Source organism: Aotus nancymaae, unplaced genomic scaffold, assembly GCF_030222135.1.
Source record: "Aotus nancymaae isolate 86718 unplaced genomic scaffold, 86718_ANA_hifiasm-v0.15.2.pri h1tg000009l, whole genome shotgun sequence".
Lineage (NCBI taxonomy): Eukaryota > Metazoa > Chordata > Mammalia > Primates > Aotidae > Aotus > Aotus nancymaae.
Genome location: NW_026988420.1, coordinates 11,124,842 through 11,142,832, shown reverse-complemented (window position 1 = coordinate 11,142,832; position 17,991 = coordinate 11,124,842). Strand labels below are relative to the sequence as shown.

General features: G+C 45.0%; 1 protein-coding gene across 4 annotated transcripts in view; it reads right to left on the bottom strand.

The window, feature by feature from the left end:
* Positions 1 to 16,042, bottom strand: part of LRCH1 (leucine rich repeats and calponin homology domain containing 1) — a 212,739-nt gene extending 196,697 nt beyond the window's left edge. For 3 of the 4 annotated variants that reach the window (XM_012465166.2, XM_012465163.2, XM_012465165.2), the window contains exon 1: positions 15,502 to 16,042. In XM_012465166.2, the coding sequence (XP_012320589.2) occupies positions 15,502 to 15,814 (313 nt within the window). In that variant the 5' untranslated portion in view covers positions 15,815 to 16,042. The remainder of the gene's footprint in view (positions 1 to 15,501) is intronic. The other variant, XM_012465164.2, reaches the window with a different exon arrangement.
* Between the last annotated feature and the right edge of the window lie 1,949 nt (positions 16,043 to 17,991).

Sequence of the window (17,991 nt, the reverse complement as noted above, 5' to 3'; positions counted from 1 at the left end):
TTTTACGTTTTAAAACAGCTTGTCAGTCAGGAATCAGCACCAGGCAGAAAGCGAAAAAGGAGTTGAAAATGTTCTCCGTTTTAAGTTGGATAGCGGGTGTGTAGGTAAATTGTTAGTCTACTGTATCAAGGCATGATTTACATATAATAACATGCATCCATTTTAAGCACAGGGATCACTGAGTCCTGGCAAACACATATACCTGTGTTCTCACCATTACAAGACAGAACATTTCCATCCTCTCTGCACCCCTTCCCAGGAAATCACCTTTCTATATGCTTCTGTCGCTATGCCTGTTTTATCATCATTATTTAAATCATGTCTACATAGGGCATAGACTCCTTTCTATGTATGCAATATTTCATAATTTTTAAGTTAATGCTGTATTTTACCAGCTACAATTAACAACAAATGCCAAAGACTTTACTGAGAGGGTTTCTTGGCATGAAAGTTAAAAAGAGAAACCAGCCAAGCATTGTAATTCCTTCAAAGGACAGCAGTCTATGGGCAGCTGGTGAAATGACCAGGATAGGCAGGACCAATTCTGGATTCAATCTGGCACAACGAGACATGGGTAGGTAAGTCACTTCACTTGTCTCCATTCCAGTTTATTCTTAAAAGGTGTTATGTACCACCTCCCATGTGCATGGGGTGACCATATAACTTACCTAAATCATGCTGGGCTAAAAGGGGATGCTATTATTAATTAGGCCAGGATGAGAGTTATATACGCAGCCTGTCTCCAGTAAACCTGGATTTAGGATTGTGCCACTGATAAGCATCCTCTAAGAGCGCCTCTTATGATGTTCCCAGTGACCTATTATGTTCTCTAAGGAAAAGAGTGTTGCATAGACTTATGTCCGCAAGCTGAAGTCTTTTATCCAAAGGTGATGGGGCCCATCCAATCCAATCTACCATGCAGTGTTAAAAGATTACAGACAGACTGCCCAAGGAGAGAAGGGGTCTCACACAGAAACACAAGGAAGCACATACACGGAAACTATGGAACCACTTGAGAAAGACCAAGGCTGCCTGATTCTGAAAGCACTTAGCGGAGTTATACTGTCTTTGTCACACACCCTCCTAAGAGGCAGGCATTAGGGGCTCTATCAGGACACATTATCTCAGAACTCCCAGGGTGCAGCTTTCATATTGAGATACCAAGTCTTCATTGACACACTGATTCCAAGGACTTAGCCTGTGCAGGGGACGTAGGCGCAAAAGCAAGTCTTCACAGCTGCTAACTGAATTGTATGAAATATACCAGATTTAGGCACATTTGGACTTACAAAGTTATGGCACGGCACCTTTTATGGTACTGTATAGATACAGGAAAGTAATAATTGTAAATATCTGAACAAAGCACAGCTAAGAGTTGATTACAAGCCTATAACCGATGGAATGACTGCTGCCACTAAAATTAACTTGGATTTATCCAGGCTTTCTAAAAAACCAGGGGAAAAAAAAAACACAAAATTGCCTTAAATTGCAGGCAGGGATTATCATCGGCACCTCCAAGGGAACTGCACAGAGAGATCTATTTGCCCTCAATTGCTCAGATTCCTTTAAGTTGGATGTGATTTGCATACACTCAAAGCAATCTGGTTTTCAGCCGTCATCTTCTGCTGCCCTATTTCATATATAAAATTGTAGATGTAATTAATTTCTAGAAAGATCTTCATTACAAAATAAAACGTATCTTATATGTCAAATTGATGATTCTTATTACATAATAAAACAGTCTTTAGAATGTAAACATTTGTATTCTATAGGTAATGTTCTAGAAAGTAAACTTGGTCTCTCTCTCGGTAAGATACATTTCTCATTGGAGGGAAATGGTAGTAAAATATCAGTAAACTGTCCAGTTAGGTCATGTGTGACAAAGTCCAACAAGAAAAGTTTGTAACAAAACTGAAAACCCAAATGTGTATCTACATTTTTTAATAACAGACAACTTGAAGAATTTTTAAAATGAATAATTGTGACTTGCTTTAAAACACAATTCTTAGAAATGGAGCTGATAGCTGGCCATCACAAACAAGTGAGGATTAGGGCTGGAACTCCCCATGCGTATACCTGGGTCCTCTGCGCTCACTTTCAGATCAGTGGGGGACATCACAGGAATCTGGGTCCTACTCGGGGATGAACCCTAAAATCTCTGCGTCACCCCAAGGATCTGTGGAAATGCCATAGGCATGATTCTCATCTGAAAATCTCCTTCTCTGGCTTCTTCCTCCAGCTCTAAAGATTCAGTGATACTAAAATAGAGGAGGATTCTACAATACTTCAACAACTGCTCGGGTTCCAATTTCGGCTCAGTCTTTACTGGCTTGCAAATGTACTCTAACTGCCTAACTTAGGATAAGTGCCCTTCTCAGTAACAGTGATACTCCCGACCTCATAAGGGCGTTCTGAGAACTGATCGAGGAACATTCGGACAGACCCTGGACCCAGACAGGAGTCTGCCTTAACACACATTATTCCCCCTTCCAAGTTACCATATCAGTATCCTCAGGGAGATGTTGAAGCTATCACAAGGTTCTTAGTGAAATAACTTCTGACTGAAGCTTAAAATAAATGCTGGATGACAGTAAAACAGTGAGAAAAATAAAAGATAACTGAATCTACATATTTATTCCTAAAGCTCAGCCTCCTAGCAGCCATTTCCTCTCTTCTTAGAGAGATGTTTGATATACATCTTCAGAGTATGAAAAGAAGACAAAATTATTCACAAATTGTTTTTTGCCAAGAACATGAAGAGATGTTCAATGTTTTTCATTGTTTTTTTTTTTTTTTAAACTTGGAAGCATTTCTAAATCAATGACAAGACTTCCGTAGAGGCTGAAGACAGGCACCCCAGGCCCTCCTCTGAGGCCCCAGCCCCCACTTCCCCACCCCTCCAATCCAGAGGCCAAAGCAACAGCTGGCCTGGCACCCTTCCCCTGAATACATAATGTGCCACGGGAATAGGGTTCCCTATTCTCTACTGTGAGAATCCCGAACACACTCTTCTCTGTCAGACTCAGTCCCCTCAGGACTCCTCTGTCCCAGTAGAAATTATTATTATTATTTTATTTATTTATTTTTGGAGACAGAGTCTCATTCTGTCACCCAGGCTGGAATGCAATGGCGTGATCTCAGCTCGCTGCAATCTCTGCCTCCCGGGTTCAAGCAATTATCTTGCCTCAGCCTCCTGGGTAGCTGGAATTACAGGCACCCTCCACCATACCCAGCTAATTTTTGTATTTTTAGTAGAGACAGGTTTTCACCATGTTGGTCAGGCTGGTCTTAAACTCCCAACCTCAGGTGATCCATCCTCCTCGGCCTCCCAAAATGCTAGGATTATAGGCATGAGCTACGGCACCCAGCCCCAGTAGAAATTAAATCAGACTTAAGAACACCATTACATCAAGGAATAAAAACAGCATGAAAACTGAGAAGATACAGTCTTGTCTCAACTGCTGACTAGCAGCATAACCCAAGGAAAGTCATTTCATCATCCAGTCTGTTTCCTCCCATGCAATATGGAATAATGAATTCCACCTACGCTACCATCCTCCCAAGACCGCCAACAGAATATAAATAGCATTTATACACACTGAGAGCATGTACACCCAAGCTTGCTGGATATTGATGCTATTTTATTAATGTCACAGTGTTTCTAGGAATTCAGTCTTTCTGTGCCGTATAACATTGAATCTCTTTTCTAAAGATATAGAATGATAATAATGGCAAAATCAGTGCCAGGCACTGACCTAAACACTTGACATATTTATTCATTTGTTCCTCACAATAATTCTGTAATTATTATCCCCATTTTATGACGAGGAAACTGAGATTCAGGGAAGTGAAGTAATAGCCACGTCCCGGCAGAGCGGCGACAAGAACCCAGCCAGTTTGCACTTTAGCCTCTATGCTAATGACAGGCTGACAGCTTCCAATTATTTACTTGACTGAAGAAGACTATGTCACATAGCCCCATGGAAATTAAGGACAGAAAATGACAGGTTTTCTACTAGTCACTCACTCTTTGCCAGACCTGAGCCCTGCTCCCGTACTATCCATTACCCCATGAATCAATACAACCACCCAAGGGGCAAAGAGCATTTTCCCTTTTAACGAAGTATAAACCTGATGTTCAGAGAAGTTCACTAACTTGCCTCCAATTCCAAAATTAATAAGTTCGGGAGAGAATATAGACAAAATATAAAAATTAAATAGAGAAGTGTCTAAATTCCTGCACGCCTCCCTCAGGTGGGTGGCTTCCAGGCCCACTCCTCCCCATCCCAGTGGCCTTCCTGAGGTCCAAGCGGACCCCTGACTCATGCCAATCCTTATTCCCCAGACACTGAGCTCCCTGACCAAGAGGCCTGGGAGAGGTGTGGGGAACCTCCCACCCCTGGCTGGAATGGCCAGAGGGGAGAGAATTATTTTCAAAAGGCAGAAGCCTCATTCACAGCCTGATGCCAAGTTCTCTAGATTCGACGTCGGAACCGGGATTTTTTTTTTTTTTTGAGACAGAGTTTCGCTCTTGTTACCCAGGCTGGAGTGCAATGATGCGATCTTGGCTCACCACAACCTCCACCTCCTGGGTTCAGGCAATTCTCCTGCCTCAGCCTCTTGAGTAGCTGGGATTACAGGCACGCGCCACCATGCCCAGCTAATTTTTTGTATTTTTTTTTTTTTAGTAGAGACGGGGTTTCACCATGTTGACCAGGATGGTCTCGATCTCTTGACCTCGTGACCCACCCGCCTTAGCCTCCCAAAGTGCTGGGATTACAGGCGTGAGCCACCGCGCCCGGCCCAGGATTGCATTTTTCTAAGGAAACAGTAAGAGACCACCAGTATTAGGAAGGCCCATGTCTGCTAGGGTTAAATGGGCCTTTGCGGTTTCACAGGTTACTACTTTGTTTTTAGGAAAATGCATTCCAAGTTCTGAAACTGAGCCTTGCTAGGAAAGGCCGATGTCGATGTCCCCCGGTTTGTGATTGGGGTCCGCCCAGCACGCCCATTTAGTACACGGAATCAGCTGCCAAGAGGCTGTTCATGTCCCTCAAACCACATGCAGTCAAATCCTACACTAGCAAGTCTCCTCTGCAGCTAGCGTCAGTTTTATCTTGTTCTCCTCAGCTTTAGACCATCTGGTATTAAAGGTTTCATGGCACTTTTTGTTCTGTGGGAGGCCCACGACCTGGCTGGTTTAGGTGGGTTTGACCTGAAAACCTTATTGAGGGAAGGCCTTCCCTTCATCCCAATGTCACCTCCTGGCTCCACAGAAACAGTCCTTTGATGTGAGGCTGTGAGACTCTATCCTGGCTCTGGCACCTACTGCCACACTGTGTAACCTTGGCCAAATGATTATACTCTCTGGGGCTTGGTGTCCTCAGCTATTAAATGAGGGAGAGATATGAATGGATGGTTTCTACATTTCTAATCTCCCTCTTCAGGTTGCAATAGAAAGGCATTGCTCTGAGTTATCCAGCCCCACCTCTGGTTAAAACAGAACATGTAGCAAGCATTAAATGAGGTGAAACATCTATTACATACATTTAATATACATATTTGCATAGAAAGCACTTGGAGCAATACCTGACACAGAAAAACTGCTTGCTAATGTTAGCTGTTGTTATAACCAATGTCCTCATGACAACTCCACTAGGTACATACTATTATTATCCCCATTTGACAGGTGAGGAAACCGATGTGTAGGGTTTAAATCATCTGGCCAAAGTGACACAGTTTATAAGCGACAAAGCCAAAATTTGAACCCAGGTCTTCAAGCATTTTTAATCACTCAGCTGTACTTTAAAAAAAAAGAAGAAGAAGAAAGGCCATTTGGCTCAGGGCTGAAAGGCTTTAGTGAAATAACACCTGTTAATCAGCCTACTATATGTGTAAGGGACTTTCAAATACATAATTTCTTTAATCCTCATCCAACTCAAACTAGGTAGAACTATGCCTTTATATTTTTAGCTATGCTCCTTACATGATAAGTGCTCAAAAGATGTTGATTAGTGTTTCATTGGCTAATTTCAAGCAATATTGGATATTATAAAACACCTGTCCATCTCCCTCAGAATTCACTATAACTCATTTGATTTTAGATGTAACATTGCTTATCAAACACTTGCAAGTGTTGGTGAGAAGTGACCCCATCTTAGCGAAGAAAAAGTGTGACTCTAGGTACCCACCAACCAAAAGATCCTAAATCTATGAGAGACAGAGGAAGGCCCAGACAAGCCAGAGTCATCCATTTGTAAGGTACATGTGGCCCTTTCCCTGTTTTACAGCACATCAGAGGGCTCAGGAGCATTATGTGGACTCTCACCATGGGCTCAGGCGTAGCTAGCAAGTGCAGGGCTAGACTCCAAGTACAGGATGGTTAAAAAACAGGCCTGTCCCGGGCCTCCTGCAAGGGCAGCATTGAGGGCAGCCTCACAGAAGTCCAAGATCAATGTACACAGGCTGGGGGAGGAACAGCAGCTACCAGCGACAGCTGGGGTGAGTCTGTGGGTGTTATGGGCTGAATTTTAACTCCCAAAAATCATGCAAGCACTAACCCCTAGCACCTCAGAATGTGACTGTATTTAGAGACAAAGTCTTTAAAGAAGTAATAAAGATTACATGAGGTCCTACGGGTAGGTCCCAGTCCAATCTGACTGATGTCCTCGTGAGAAAACTGGGGCTCAGGAAGGGACAGCAGGGATATGTGCACAAAAAGAAATGGCCTGTGAAGACCCAGGAAGACAACCTCTACCTAGAAGCCCAGAGGGAGGCCTCAGGAAAACCAAACCTGCTGATCCCTTGATCTTGGACTTCCAGCCTCCAGAGGTATAGCAAAATCAATTTCTGTTGTCTAAGCTACCCAGTCTGAAGAATCTGTCACGGCGCCCCTAGCAGACTAATATAGTGGATGACGCCGAGAAGTAAAAAGATGCTGTGTGAGAAAAATCAGGTCAGTACCAGGAAAATCTGAGCAGATCAGCAAACTATGCACAAGTAGGGGATAGCTTCAGGGTAGATCCAAGATGATGGATGAAAAATGCAGAGATCAACAGTAGGAAAGAGGAAAGGGGACAGTCCATCAATGTTTTTCTAGCATTTCTGTACTGGGCATGGAAGACATACAAAAATCAGGAAAAGTCCTGTCTAGCCAAATCTCACAGGCCAGTGAAGAAGCAAAAAGCTTAAACACAGGGAAAGTATCAGAGGAAGGCAATAAAACAAAACATGTCATAAGAAAATAACTCAAAGATGCCTTAAGGTCCTGTATGATTCAGTGCTGAGATCTGCAAGAACCAGCTGAGAGGGAGGCTGTTTGTTCTGAGCAGGCTTGGGGCCCAGATGAAATGAGAGTGGGGTCAGTAGAATCCTAGAGAGCGGGGAGAAGGGACATGAGGTAAATGACTTGGAAAAGCAAAATGAAGGCAATCTAGAGGAAGGCCAGGCAGTGTGTTGATGGCGCTGCCTTTGAATTGCCACCATCACCTGCAGAGATAAAGTGAGTTAAATCAGAGCTAAGCTGACTGAACCAGGTCAGAAATACTGATGCTACTCCTCATGCTGTACGGCATAAACATCAAAAATATGGAAGAATAACAGGAATACATCATGTGGCAAAGCTATACATACCACACTGCAGGGGTCAGCTGTCAAAAGCAAGTCCACGTGAGAAGCCGGAAGATTAGAAAAACTAAGATGGGGGCCACTTTCCGCCCATTTGGGAGAACAGTGAAGAAGAAATTCAAGACACACTGAGTTAGAGGACTCCTGCCCCATTTCATCCCACACCTGTGTTAGGTCCCCTCCAACAGAGGGACTGAGGGGAAAAAGCAAACAGCAGAAGAAAGAGAAACAAACATCTAGGAGGAACCCAAAATCGAACAACCTGCCCCTGATGACTTAAAAATATTCCGTAAGAATTTCAGGTATAGTCAGTCGAGCTGCTTGGCATCAGCATCATATCAACACAGAAGCAATAATTTCTTATCAAGAAAAAAATGAAGTATTTCTGTTATGCAAATCAAACATATTGTTCCTCTCTCATTATTTCCCTAGCTATATCCTCTTTTATGGCCACTGAAGGAGGATGCAGTTAGGAAAAACAATGAACAGAAATCTGACTATGAAGACATTTCCTTTCTACTGCATGGCTGGAGTAAGCAAGGGAAGCCAAATTCTCACAGTTCATCAACTTCTATTCATGTAAACAATCTCACTTTATTTTTGAATTACTTTATGGCAGGAGATGGTTTCCAAATGTACTATTTCTTACTGCAGAATATGGAAGCAATAGCACTAAACTCTTAAATTAGGATGAAGAATAGCACAGGTGTATTTCATGTTTGAGTCTGTATTAGTGTGCCTAGTTTTCCTAAAGTAAGTCTTACTTAGAATCCTGACCTTTCTTTTCTTTTCTTACTATCTGAAATATCACGGCAAAATTCTGATGAAAAAAAGAAAAAAAAAGCTTTCATGCAACAAAAGAACAGTAGCAAGTAGCAATAACAGAAACTAGGCTTCCTATGAGTGAGGCATTAAAAAAGATATTCGCTATGGAAAAATAGTTGGGTTTTGTGCCTTACATCCTTAAAACATTTATAATAGATTATAATCTTATAACTTGAAATAATCACTGCAATTAACACCAAATTATCTTAATTACAACAGCTGACACAATCACTGAACTAGTTCACAAACTGGTAGAATTGCCAAATCTAAGCCCAGGCCAATAGCCAAGACGGAAGTTCAATTTTCCAAAAAGCCCAAGAAATTTTGAAAAGTAGCCTCACAAAACAGGTTTTTCTGAGGCTCAGACAGAAATTCAAGTTACATGGCATGACTGACAAACCCATAACCACCTTACATGGAGTTAATAGCATTTCTGCCATTTAAATTACCAAGACTTTGAAAAAGCACATGTAATACAACACCTGAAGGGAAATTACCGGGAGATGTTAAGAGTAAGGAAATGCTGCCTGGCTTAGAAATAAGTCATATATATACACACACACACACACACACACACACACACACACACATATATGTATATGTATATGTAAAGAGAGAGAGAGACTTTATATGTATATAGACTTTATACACACACACACACATACACACACATATCTATATATGGGAACAGAAACGTATACACAAAAGAGGGAAATAGCTTTTGTTTAAACCAGCAATAATGAAGTTGAATCATATAATAGGAAAAGTCTATGTACCTATACCAGATGGACAGCATAGGCAAAAGGAATATGACTTCTGAATTGATCAACATCAAACATGGATTTCAAAAGGTATATACCCTTTAAATGTTTATTCCAAAGAATTTTTAAGCCATGCCATGGGAAATTTCAGTTCCTTACAGCAACATACACACAAAAGAGTCTTAGTCAATAATTTAAATAAAAATGTTTAAATGACAGGGTGTGCTAAGTTGTGACCTAATATCAAACACCCACCAAAAATCAAATCAGATGTTTCAGTGACTGACAAACTCCAGGAGAGTCATTTCAGTGATGAAGGTCAAACCTTGGGCTGTTCCTTTATAAACTGGCACAGATCAAAAATTCCCAGAGGTTCCCTGGCCTATAATTGTATGCTATTATTCTAGAAGCATGATTAGTATGTTCTTGCCTTTTCAAGAAAGCAGCCTGTAATGCAAACAATGAGAATAGCATGTAGGTTTGTGGAGACTGTTTTTGCCATATACCACGGACACGCAGAAGAGCACATCTAGAAGTGATTCAGAACCACTAGAGATATTGTCTCTGTTGTTCTAAAGTTAGAATTTATCTATACCTTAATAGGAAAAAAAAATAATAGTCATAGGAAAGAAAAGGATATGAATCATAGTTGATGAATGGAGGAGTATTTAGAATACATATAATAAACAAAGGCATTTATCTGATAGTAACTACCACAAAAAGCAACAGGTATCTTTAAAAAAAAACTACCAAATTTAATTCAATAGCAGAACGATAATTCAAAACTAGCTGTAACTATAAAATATAAAAGAATATATATTTTAAAGAAACACACTTGATTTCAAAAATATTATTCCATTTATAGTGAAACATATTAATGGATTATGAAACAAGGTAAGTTGTTGAAAATGACTAGACTTTATCAAGTCTTCTGTGAATTCCAGTGACTAAAGAGTGCTAACATCCTAAGGTCTCCATCGCTACAGGATGGGAGTAGGGTGGTGGAAGTCAGTCTTCAGGAGATAAACACACCCACAAATCTCAGAGGAGATCCTTTGAATCTGTACAGACATTTGAGAGAGCCTGCTCACACAGAGCTAGGGTGTTATTCCCACAGGCTGACCAATCTCAGGCTTCAGTCATTTCCAGAGTCCTCAATTAAAGGGTTATAAGAGCCCTGTAGTCTTTACTCCATTATAAGGTAGGAGTAAGGTAGGAGAATATGACCAGAAGGACAGGCTTAAATGTCCTCTCTGTTTCTTTTATTCACAGAATCTTAGACTGTCAGTTTCTTTTGTTTGTGACAGTCTCGCTCTGTCGCCCAGGCTGGAGTGCATTGGCATGATCTCGGCTCACTGCAACCTCCACCTCCCAGGTTCAAGGCATTCTCATGCCTCAGTGTCCGGGGTAACTGGGATTACAGGCACAAGTCACCACATCCCGCTACTTTTTTTTTTTTTTTTTTGTAGACACAGGGTTTCCCTATGTTGGCCAAGCTGGTCTTGGACTCCTGGCCTCAGGTGATCCACCCACATTAGCCTCCCAAAGTGCTGGGAGTACAGGCATGAGTGACCACACCCGGCCAACTATCAAGTTCTTACTCCACATCTTGGAACCATCCTTCCAATCACAGAATATTCATAGGTACTTCTATCTAAATCCTAGCCATCCCACAGAACCTGATCCAAATCCTACCTTTGCTATCAAAGTCTTTCCTAAGCAGCCTCATCAAAATGACCTGTTCCTCTGAATTCTACACACAGTGTCCATCACTGCTATTCGGCACCTCACCTTGACCTGCCCTGGGCCTCAGCAGCTTCCTGGAACTGTTACTAAGCGTCTCATGTATTCCTCTCTTGGCATCTCCTACAGAACGCTGCCCTCACACATAAATGGGTATTTTTAATGGTGCACTTCTATGTTCTTCCCTGGGTAACCTCTTCGTTTCCCATATAGTCTTTTTGTTGTTGTTGTTGTTGTTGTTTTAAGACAGGGTCTCACTTTGTCACTTAGGCTGGAGTGCAGTGGCGCAGTCATGGCTCTCACTGTGGCCTCAACCTCCAGGCTTCCCACCTCAGCCTTCCATATAGCTGGAACTATAGGCATGCGCCATCACACTCAGCTAATTTCTTATTTATTTGAGATGGAGTCTCCCTCTGTCACCCAGGCTGGCGTGCAGTGGTGCGACCTCAGCTCACTGCAACCTCCGCCTCCTGGGTTCAAGTGATTCTCTCGCCTCAGCCTCCTGAATAGCTGGGACTACAGGCGCCCGCCACCATGCCCGCCTAATTTTTGTATTTTTAGTAGAAACAGGGTTTCACCATGTTGGTCAGGCTGTTCTCAAACTCCTGACCTCTAGTGATCCACCCCCTCAGTCTCCCAAAGTACTGGGATTACAGGTGTGAGCCATCGCGCCCAGCCTAATTTTTAATTTTTTGTAGAGACAGGGTCTGGTCTCAAATTCCCGGGGTCAAGTGGTCCTTCCACCTACACCTCCCAATGTGCTGGGATTACAGGTGTGAGCCACAGCACCTGGCCCAGTCTTGCCTGCTTAGAGCCAACTCAAAAAGATACTGACAATGAAACATTCCACCCTCTCCTTAACAAGACTAACTTTCAACAAGCGTTCTGCCTGTCAAGTCTAAGGGCTTCTGTTTTTATTTTCTAGAACCTCCTGCAATCAGCCTGAGGAAGACACTTTCTTTTCTTTCTCCTCTTTTCAATTCACTTCTAATTGTAAAAATACCTCTTTGAACTTTTTCATCCAAAATGACACTATTTAATAAATCAGCACCCAAAACATTTGCTTTACTCTTACGCAAATGTGTGTACTTCTTTTTCTTTGGCCCAAATTTATGCTTCAGATTATATGTATTACTAGTCATCATTTATGCTGTTGCCACAAGCCACCTCAAGTCAATACAAAGCAGTCTGTGTATTTATAAAACAAAGATATTATATCCTAAAATTCATCCTACTTATCCTGCTAAATCGATTTCTTCATGTATCTCGCCATTCTCCAACTAGAATGAACTCCGTAAGAAGGGATACGGGGATTCTCTTTTGATCACCACTGTGTCCCCAGGGTCTAGATCAGTGGCCAGCATCTAGTGGGGCTCAGCACATTCTGGTGGAATCAATGCTGGTTGAATCAATTTCCAGAAAGCCCCCCAGATTCTACCTCTCAACCTCTTCCCTCTGCTTGATGAGAATACGGTCAAGAACATGAATTAATGTGAGGCTGTCAGAGTTCCAATCATTGGTTGGCCACCTCAGTAGAGGTATAATTTTCAGCACATTGCCTGACTTGTCTCTGTCTCAATCTTCCCATGTGTGAATGAGGGTATGACTAGGCTTCTAGTGGGGACTGAGTGAGATCATGCAGATAATGCATAGTGAAGCACACCCAGTACTGAGGGTGGCTCTTCTGTTCTGCCCCTCTTGGTCAGGGACACCTGTGTCACTGCACCTGCATGGATCAGTCTTTATTTCCTCATTTCATCTATTAAAAGACTAGAATCTGACAACAAAACTTATTTTGATTCAATATAAGTAAATTACTAGACTCAAAATGAGAGCCTGAATTTTTTTCCTATCAATAAAGTATATGCACTTGAGTGACAGCTGAGACATCTATTCTATGTTTATTTGTTTACATCTTGGTTTTCAACTCTGTTCAGACAGGCTACATTGCCGAGGAGTGCGGCTCTGTACAGGTGGCTGCCAGAAGCCTGGCTCTTTACAAGGCGTAAACCAAATGGCCTGTGTTATATAACAAAACAGTGAGAAAAAGCTTGCTCTACCACTGCCCGTCTTAGAAAACGTATGGAAAAAAAAATGCACTTTGCCTCTTAGGCCTTTAAGGATCTTCATAAGCCATTCTGATTTTAAGAGACATTCTTAAACTATATATGAATCAAGGAGAAACCACTGTCTTTATTATATATGTTACTACTCAAACTTTCAACTCTACTAGAACTCTGACATGTAGGGTGTATCAACACTGTGCACACTGGAGGTAACTTTAACTCTTTATTTTGCTTTTTGGTCTTTCAAATGTGAAACCATGCTCAGTTAAATATATCTTTGGAGCAAAGAATACATGTGGTTTACACCTAGCTTTTGTCCTGAGGCAAAGACATTTTGCAGAAGCAAATATTTAACACATTTGGATATTCTAATTTAATGCAAAATAACTAGCTACAATGAATACTTTTCTGATGGGGCTGGCTTCAGTTTCTACAAACACAGTTTATATCCCTCCACTCCTCGTCCCCCAAATAATATTGTATTTTTGGATGAGGAATTAACATAGGGCCTCTGAATTTTAACCAGTTAGACTTTCCTGAGCATAAAGCATGTGCAAGTGAACTCATAATTAAAAACCTGCAAAACTCACAACTTAAGCTTGCCATAAACAAGCCAAGGGGAGAAAAAGAACACTTCTCAGCATCCACTTCACATGGCGAGGTGTTAGCTAAAAGATGTGGTGCCTGCTTTCAAAAGCACCGGTCGCAAAGAAATGCCAACACAGCAGACACATCAAGTTCACCTAACTTTGTAAATAATCCTTAGCATAACTGAAGTAGAACTATGAAGCCCCCTTAGGGAACTGCACAAACATATTATTATTGGTCTTGCCAGCTCTATTTTCTGCAGCTATATCCAACCATTGCACAGCTAGCTCATGGTACACTCTGTGGCAGAAGGGAAGTAAAATTTAATATATTTTTTTAAGTTAATGGTTCAGGCAATTCTTGGAATAACTTCCACTTTAGAAACTGTAAGTAAGAGGTCTTACTGAAAGAGACTCCCCAGCTGTTGACAGCTCAACTTTGGAAATTCCCTCTTTTTTGCCCATTCCTGACTATCCCTAAATCCAAATTACAGTTTAATGACCCTGGAGAGCCATCTTTGCCTCCAGTGAACTCAGAATTCTATCTAAATATTCATTAGGGCTCTAGATAAATGCTTATTGAAACAAAGGAGGGAAAAGACACTGGAAAACCTAGCCTCCAAAAGCCCACTGCCTGCTCCCTTGCCCACTACAAGATTAAACTGGGTGCTCCTGTGCTGAGGGTCAACCCGTCCAAGACCCAGGGGGTCTAACCCTGGGCCCATGAGGCGATGACAGCCAAGAGGCCTGGGCAGCTACTCCGAAACGGAGCACCCACTGTCCAGGTTAAAGTCAGGCGCTTGCTATGACACAAACCCTCCCCCAGGGAGCTGAACCGGATGGTCAGAAACCAAGTCAGTACTGTACAGACCCTAAGGTCCCAAACCCACTCCACCACCCCGCTTCCTGTTTATAGATCCCGCTCCTGAACTCCAACTACCAAAAAGAAAGCAGACGTTTTAGAAGTATGTAACACATGACGTAACTTGAAAAAGTTATGCTGCTTCTTGGCGCGAGTTACAACTTGCCGGGCTCACACAGGAAAACAGGCTCACGTTAATTACTTTGCTTTTAATATGCCATGCCGTCCTTTCCCGGGGCCCCTGCAAAAGTTGGGTAACTGAGAACCAGGCAGCCTCGGTGGTAGGACCCGAACTGTGTGGGCGGTGAGCGAAAGGCATGCAAGGAAGGGAGCCGATCGCTTCCGAAGCGGCAGCCGATTCGGATTCACTACAAGCCCGGCGGCTCTTTTCCCGCACAGGCGCAGGAAGAGGAAGCCTGGGCACCTCGCGGGCGGCACCGAATTGCCCGATCGCTCGGCGATGTCGCGGAGGGGGCTCGCGGCACTGCGCCGATGCCCCTGGCTCGGCCGAGGGCGTGCCACCTTTGTCTGGGTTTCCCCACCAGGACGGGCGACGCCTCGATGCAAAGACGGCCCGAACTGGTTGGAGGCGCAGACGCCGCTGTCCGCGCTCGAGTTCCCAGCCCCTTCACGGGGCCCAGGAAGCCGACGCGGCCGCCTGAAACCTCCCACTTCCACGGCGCGCACGCGGCGCGCTTGCAGGTCCCAGCCCCGCTGGTATTTCCCCAGCGCCGCAGCCACTGGGTGGAGAGCCGGAGCCCCCGCGCTCACCGGCGCAGAGGCCCGGCGCACCCCTGCCCTCCAGGCACTGCACCGCCGGGCGGGGCGAGGCGGGGCCCCCGTGCCCTCTCCAGGGCCCGCTTCTTCCGTGCCCACGCGAGTCCCTTCTTTGGGAGACGACCGGCCGATGGACTGCTCCCCCCGCCACCCCCAGCAAGACCAGATCTCCGACCGGTCACCGCGTTAGGGAACGCACGACAGACATCCAGACAGCCACCCACACCCCTGCCCGCCCCTCGGCCCTCACTCACCTGCTTGCACCGTGTCCGAGAGGTCATGCCCGGGGGCTGCGGTCCGGGGAAATTCCTTCAATTTCCTGGCGCTCAGGTTCAGCCCCCCGGAGTTGGCCGCCTCCTCAAGCGCGCGCTCCAGACCCCGGTTCAAGGGCAGGTTGAAGCTCCCGCTGCCGCCGCCGCCACCACCCGCCCCGCCGCTGGCGCCGCTTCCTCCGTGGTGCTGGTGCTGGTGGTGGTGGTGGGGGTGGTGGTGATGATGAAGTGGGTGCAGAGTAGCTACCGAGAGGGCCGGGATGAAAGGTTGGGGTTCGCTTCCCGGCGTCGCCATCTTCTCCCGGGCCCCCCCACCCCGCCCCGCCGCTCCTGCGGGGGGGGTCACAGCGTTCCCCGCTAGGGGAAAACGGCAGCTCGGGCTGAGTGCCGCAGTGCTCCACCGAAAGGCGCTGGAAGGAGAGGAGGAGGGTGTGGGCAGGCGCGTAGAATGAGGGGCGGGCGGGGAAGCGGCCGTGGCAGCTCAGTCTTGAAGGTTTCCTGTCCCCGGGAAGCTAAGGACTGCGGCGGCTGCGGCGGCGGCGGTTGCGCGCATGTGTCTCCTCCCGCCCCTGCGCCCTCCTCCCGGCGGCTCTGCCCTCCTCCGCCGTCTGCTCTCTCCTCCTCCTTCCCCCGCGCAGTCTATCCCGCCCGAGCCTTCCTCCGCGCCTATTCCGCCGGCCCCCGCCGCCCTGCCGCGATCCACCCTGCAATCGGGGGCACACGGCGGGGCTGGACGCCTGCTGCGGGCAACTCAGATAGGCGTCCAACCTCTCTCTGGGCGTCCTTTTGCCGCGCAGGAGGCTTTAGGGGCGGGCAGGAGGTTGCGGGGGTTGGGGGCTGAGAACACGGATAAAACGGCGGGAGGCAATGAATGGGATTTGAAGCACATTGAGGTCTGGGGAAAGAGAGGGTTCTCTCAATTCTGCAAGTTATTCTGGCTATTCAACCCAGAGATCCCCAAGAGGCAATTTTCACTATGGGGTCACCCAGCAGATGCCCCCTGGCATTTGGACGCTTACAATGAACCAGGTGCTGGTTTAGGTAGTCTACGTAAATTATCTCATTAATCCAGGGACCCCGGGAGTGCAAACATTGTCTCCCTCAGTCTACAGAGGAAGTTAAGAAACGTATCTAAATTCACCCCTGCAGTTAGAGGGGCGCTAGATTCGAGCTAGTGGCCCTCAGAATCTAGGGTTGCCCTCCTTCACAGTGTACCCCCGGGCCAGACGCCAGCGCCAAGGGACGAATACGAGTGGGGCAGAGTGCTGAGCGGCAGAGGAAAGCTACAGACAAAGGAAGGAAAAACTCAAAATGAGGGCAATTTTTATGGGAGACAGAAGACATTGTCATAGGAGAAAAATGAGTGGCTGTGCCCTGGAATTGGGTGGTGCCAGGAGAGGTTAGAAAGCCAGTGACCCCAACCAGCAAATCAGCTGGTCGAATCTGAGCTGAAAGAACCATCAAAGTGTCTTTGTGCCCTTCTTCTTGCCCCTGTGGGGCATGGAAACTAACATATCCGCTTGCAAGTGAGTTCACATTCTGCTATCAGCCACCCAGCGGCACCCAGGCCAATGCTGGCACGCCAGGGGCGACAGAGAACATCTGACACCCTAAGGGCAGACCAGCTGGAAAGTTAATAAAGTACCACTTCTTTCCTGAAGTTAAAGCTTCATGTCCAACTCTCCAGGGCCTTTATTTTTGCTCTCTTCGTAAAGCTTGATTGTCCCCTATGAGCGACTTGGCTTGGGGAAAATGAGTTTGGGGGACTCAAGCACGAAAGCAATGCAACCCTTGGAGTAGAGGAGCCGGTCTTTTAAGTGGTAATGCAGAAGTGTGATGGCCTAGTCAACAGGCTGGAACTGGTGACTTCATGGACTCGGCACTTAAGAATGGCATGATCTGTGTCACTTGCATTGACTGCACACATAGTCGCCCTTAATTCCTACGAGATTCTTGGCCCAGAGCAAAACACGCTAATCTGCTCGGAGGAGACACGCGCCATCTGCTGGTAACCTCCCTCAAACCTTCCCTCTCACGTGCCTTTCGCCGCAGCCTCCCAGGCTTTTAAAAACCAGGCTTCAAAATTCATAATAACAACAATAATAATAAATGAAAGTATACTTCCATCACACAAAAGGGAACCTAGCTTCTACTTCCCTCGAGGGAGAGGAACAGAGAAAAACAGAAACACAGAAAAAAATCCAATTTAAAAAAATCTTCAGCTGAAACCAGGTGGTAGTGTGTCTGATTAGAATGCAGGATATGACTCGGGATATCTTCTGGCTAACTGCAAATTTAGTTCAGACTAAGGGTCGTTGTGAATCATCATAGGAAGCATAATTTTTTTAAAAAATACCACTAATTCTTCTTTAAAGAAAATAATGGATTGAATGTGAGTTCACGATTTGCTTTTTAACAAATGATCAGTCCCTCTGTTAGAGTGACCTAGTCATTCTGGTTTCTTTACCCTTC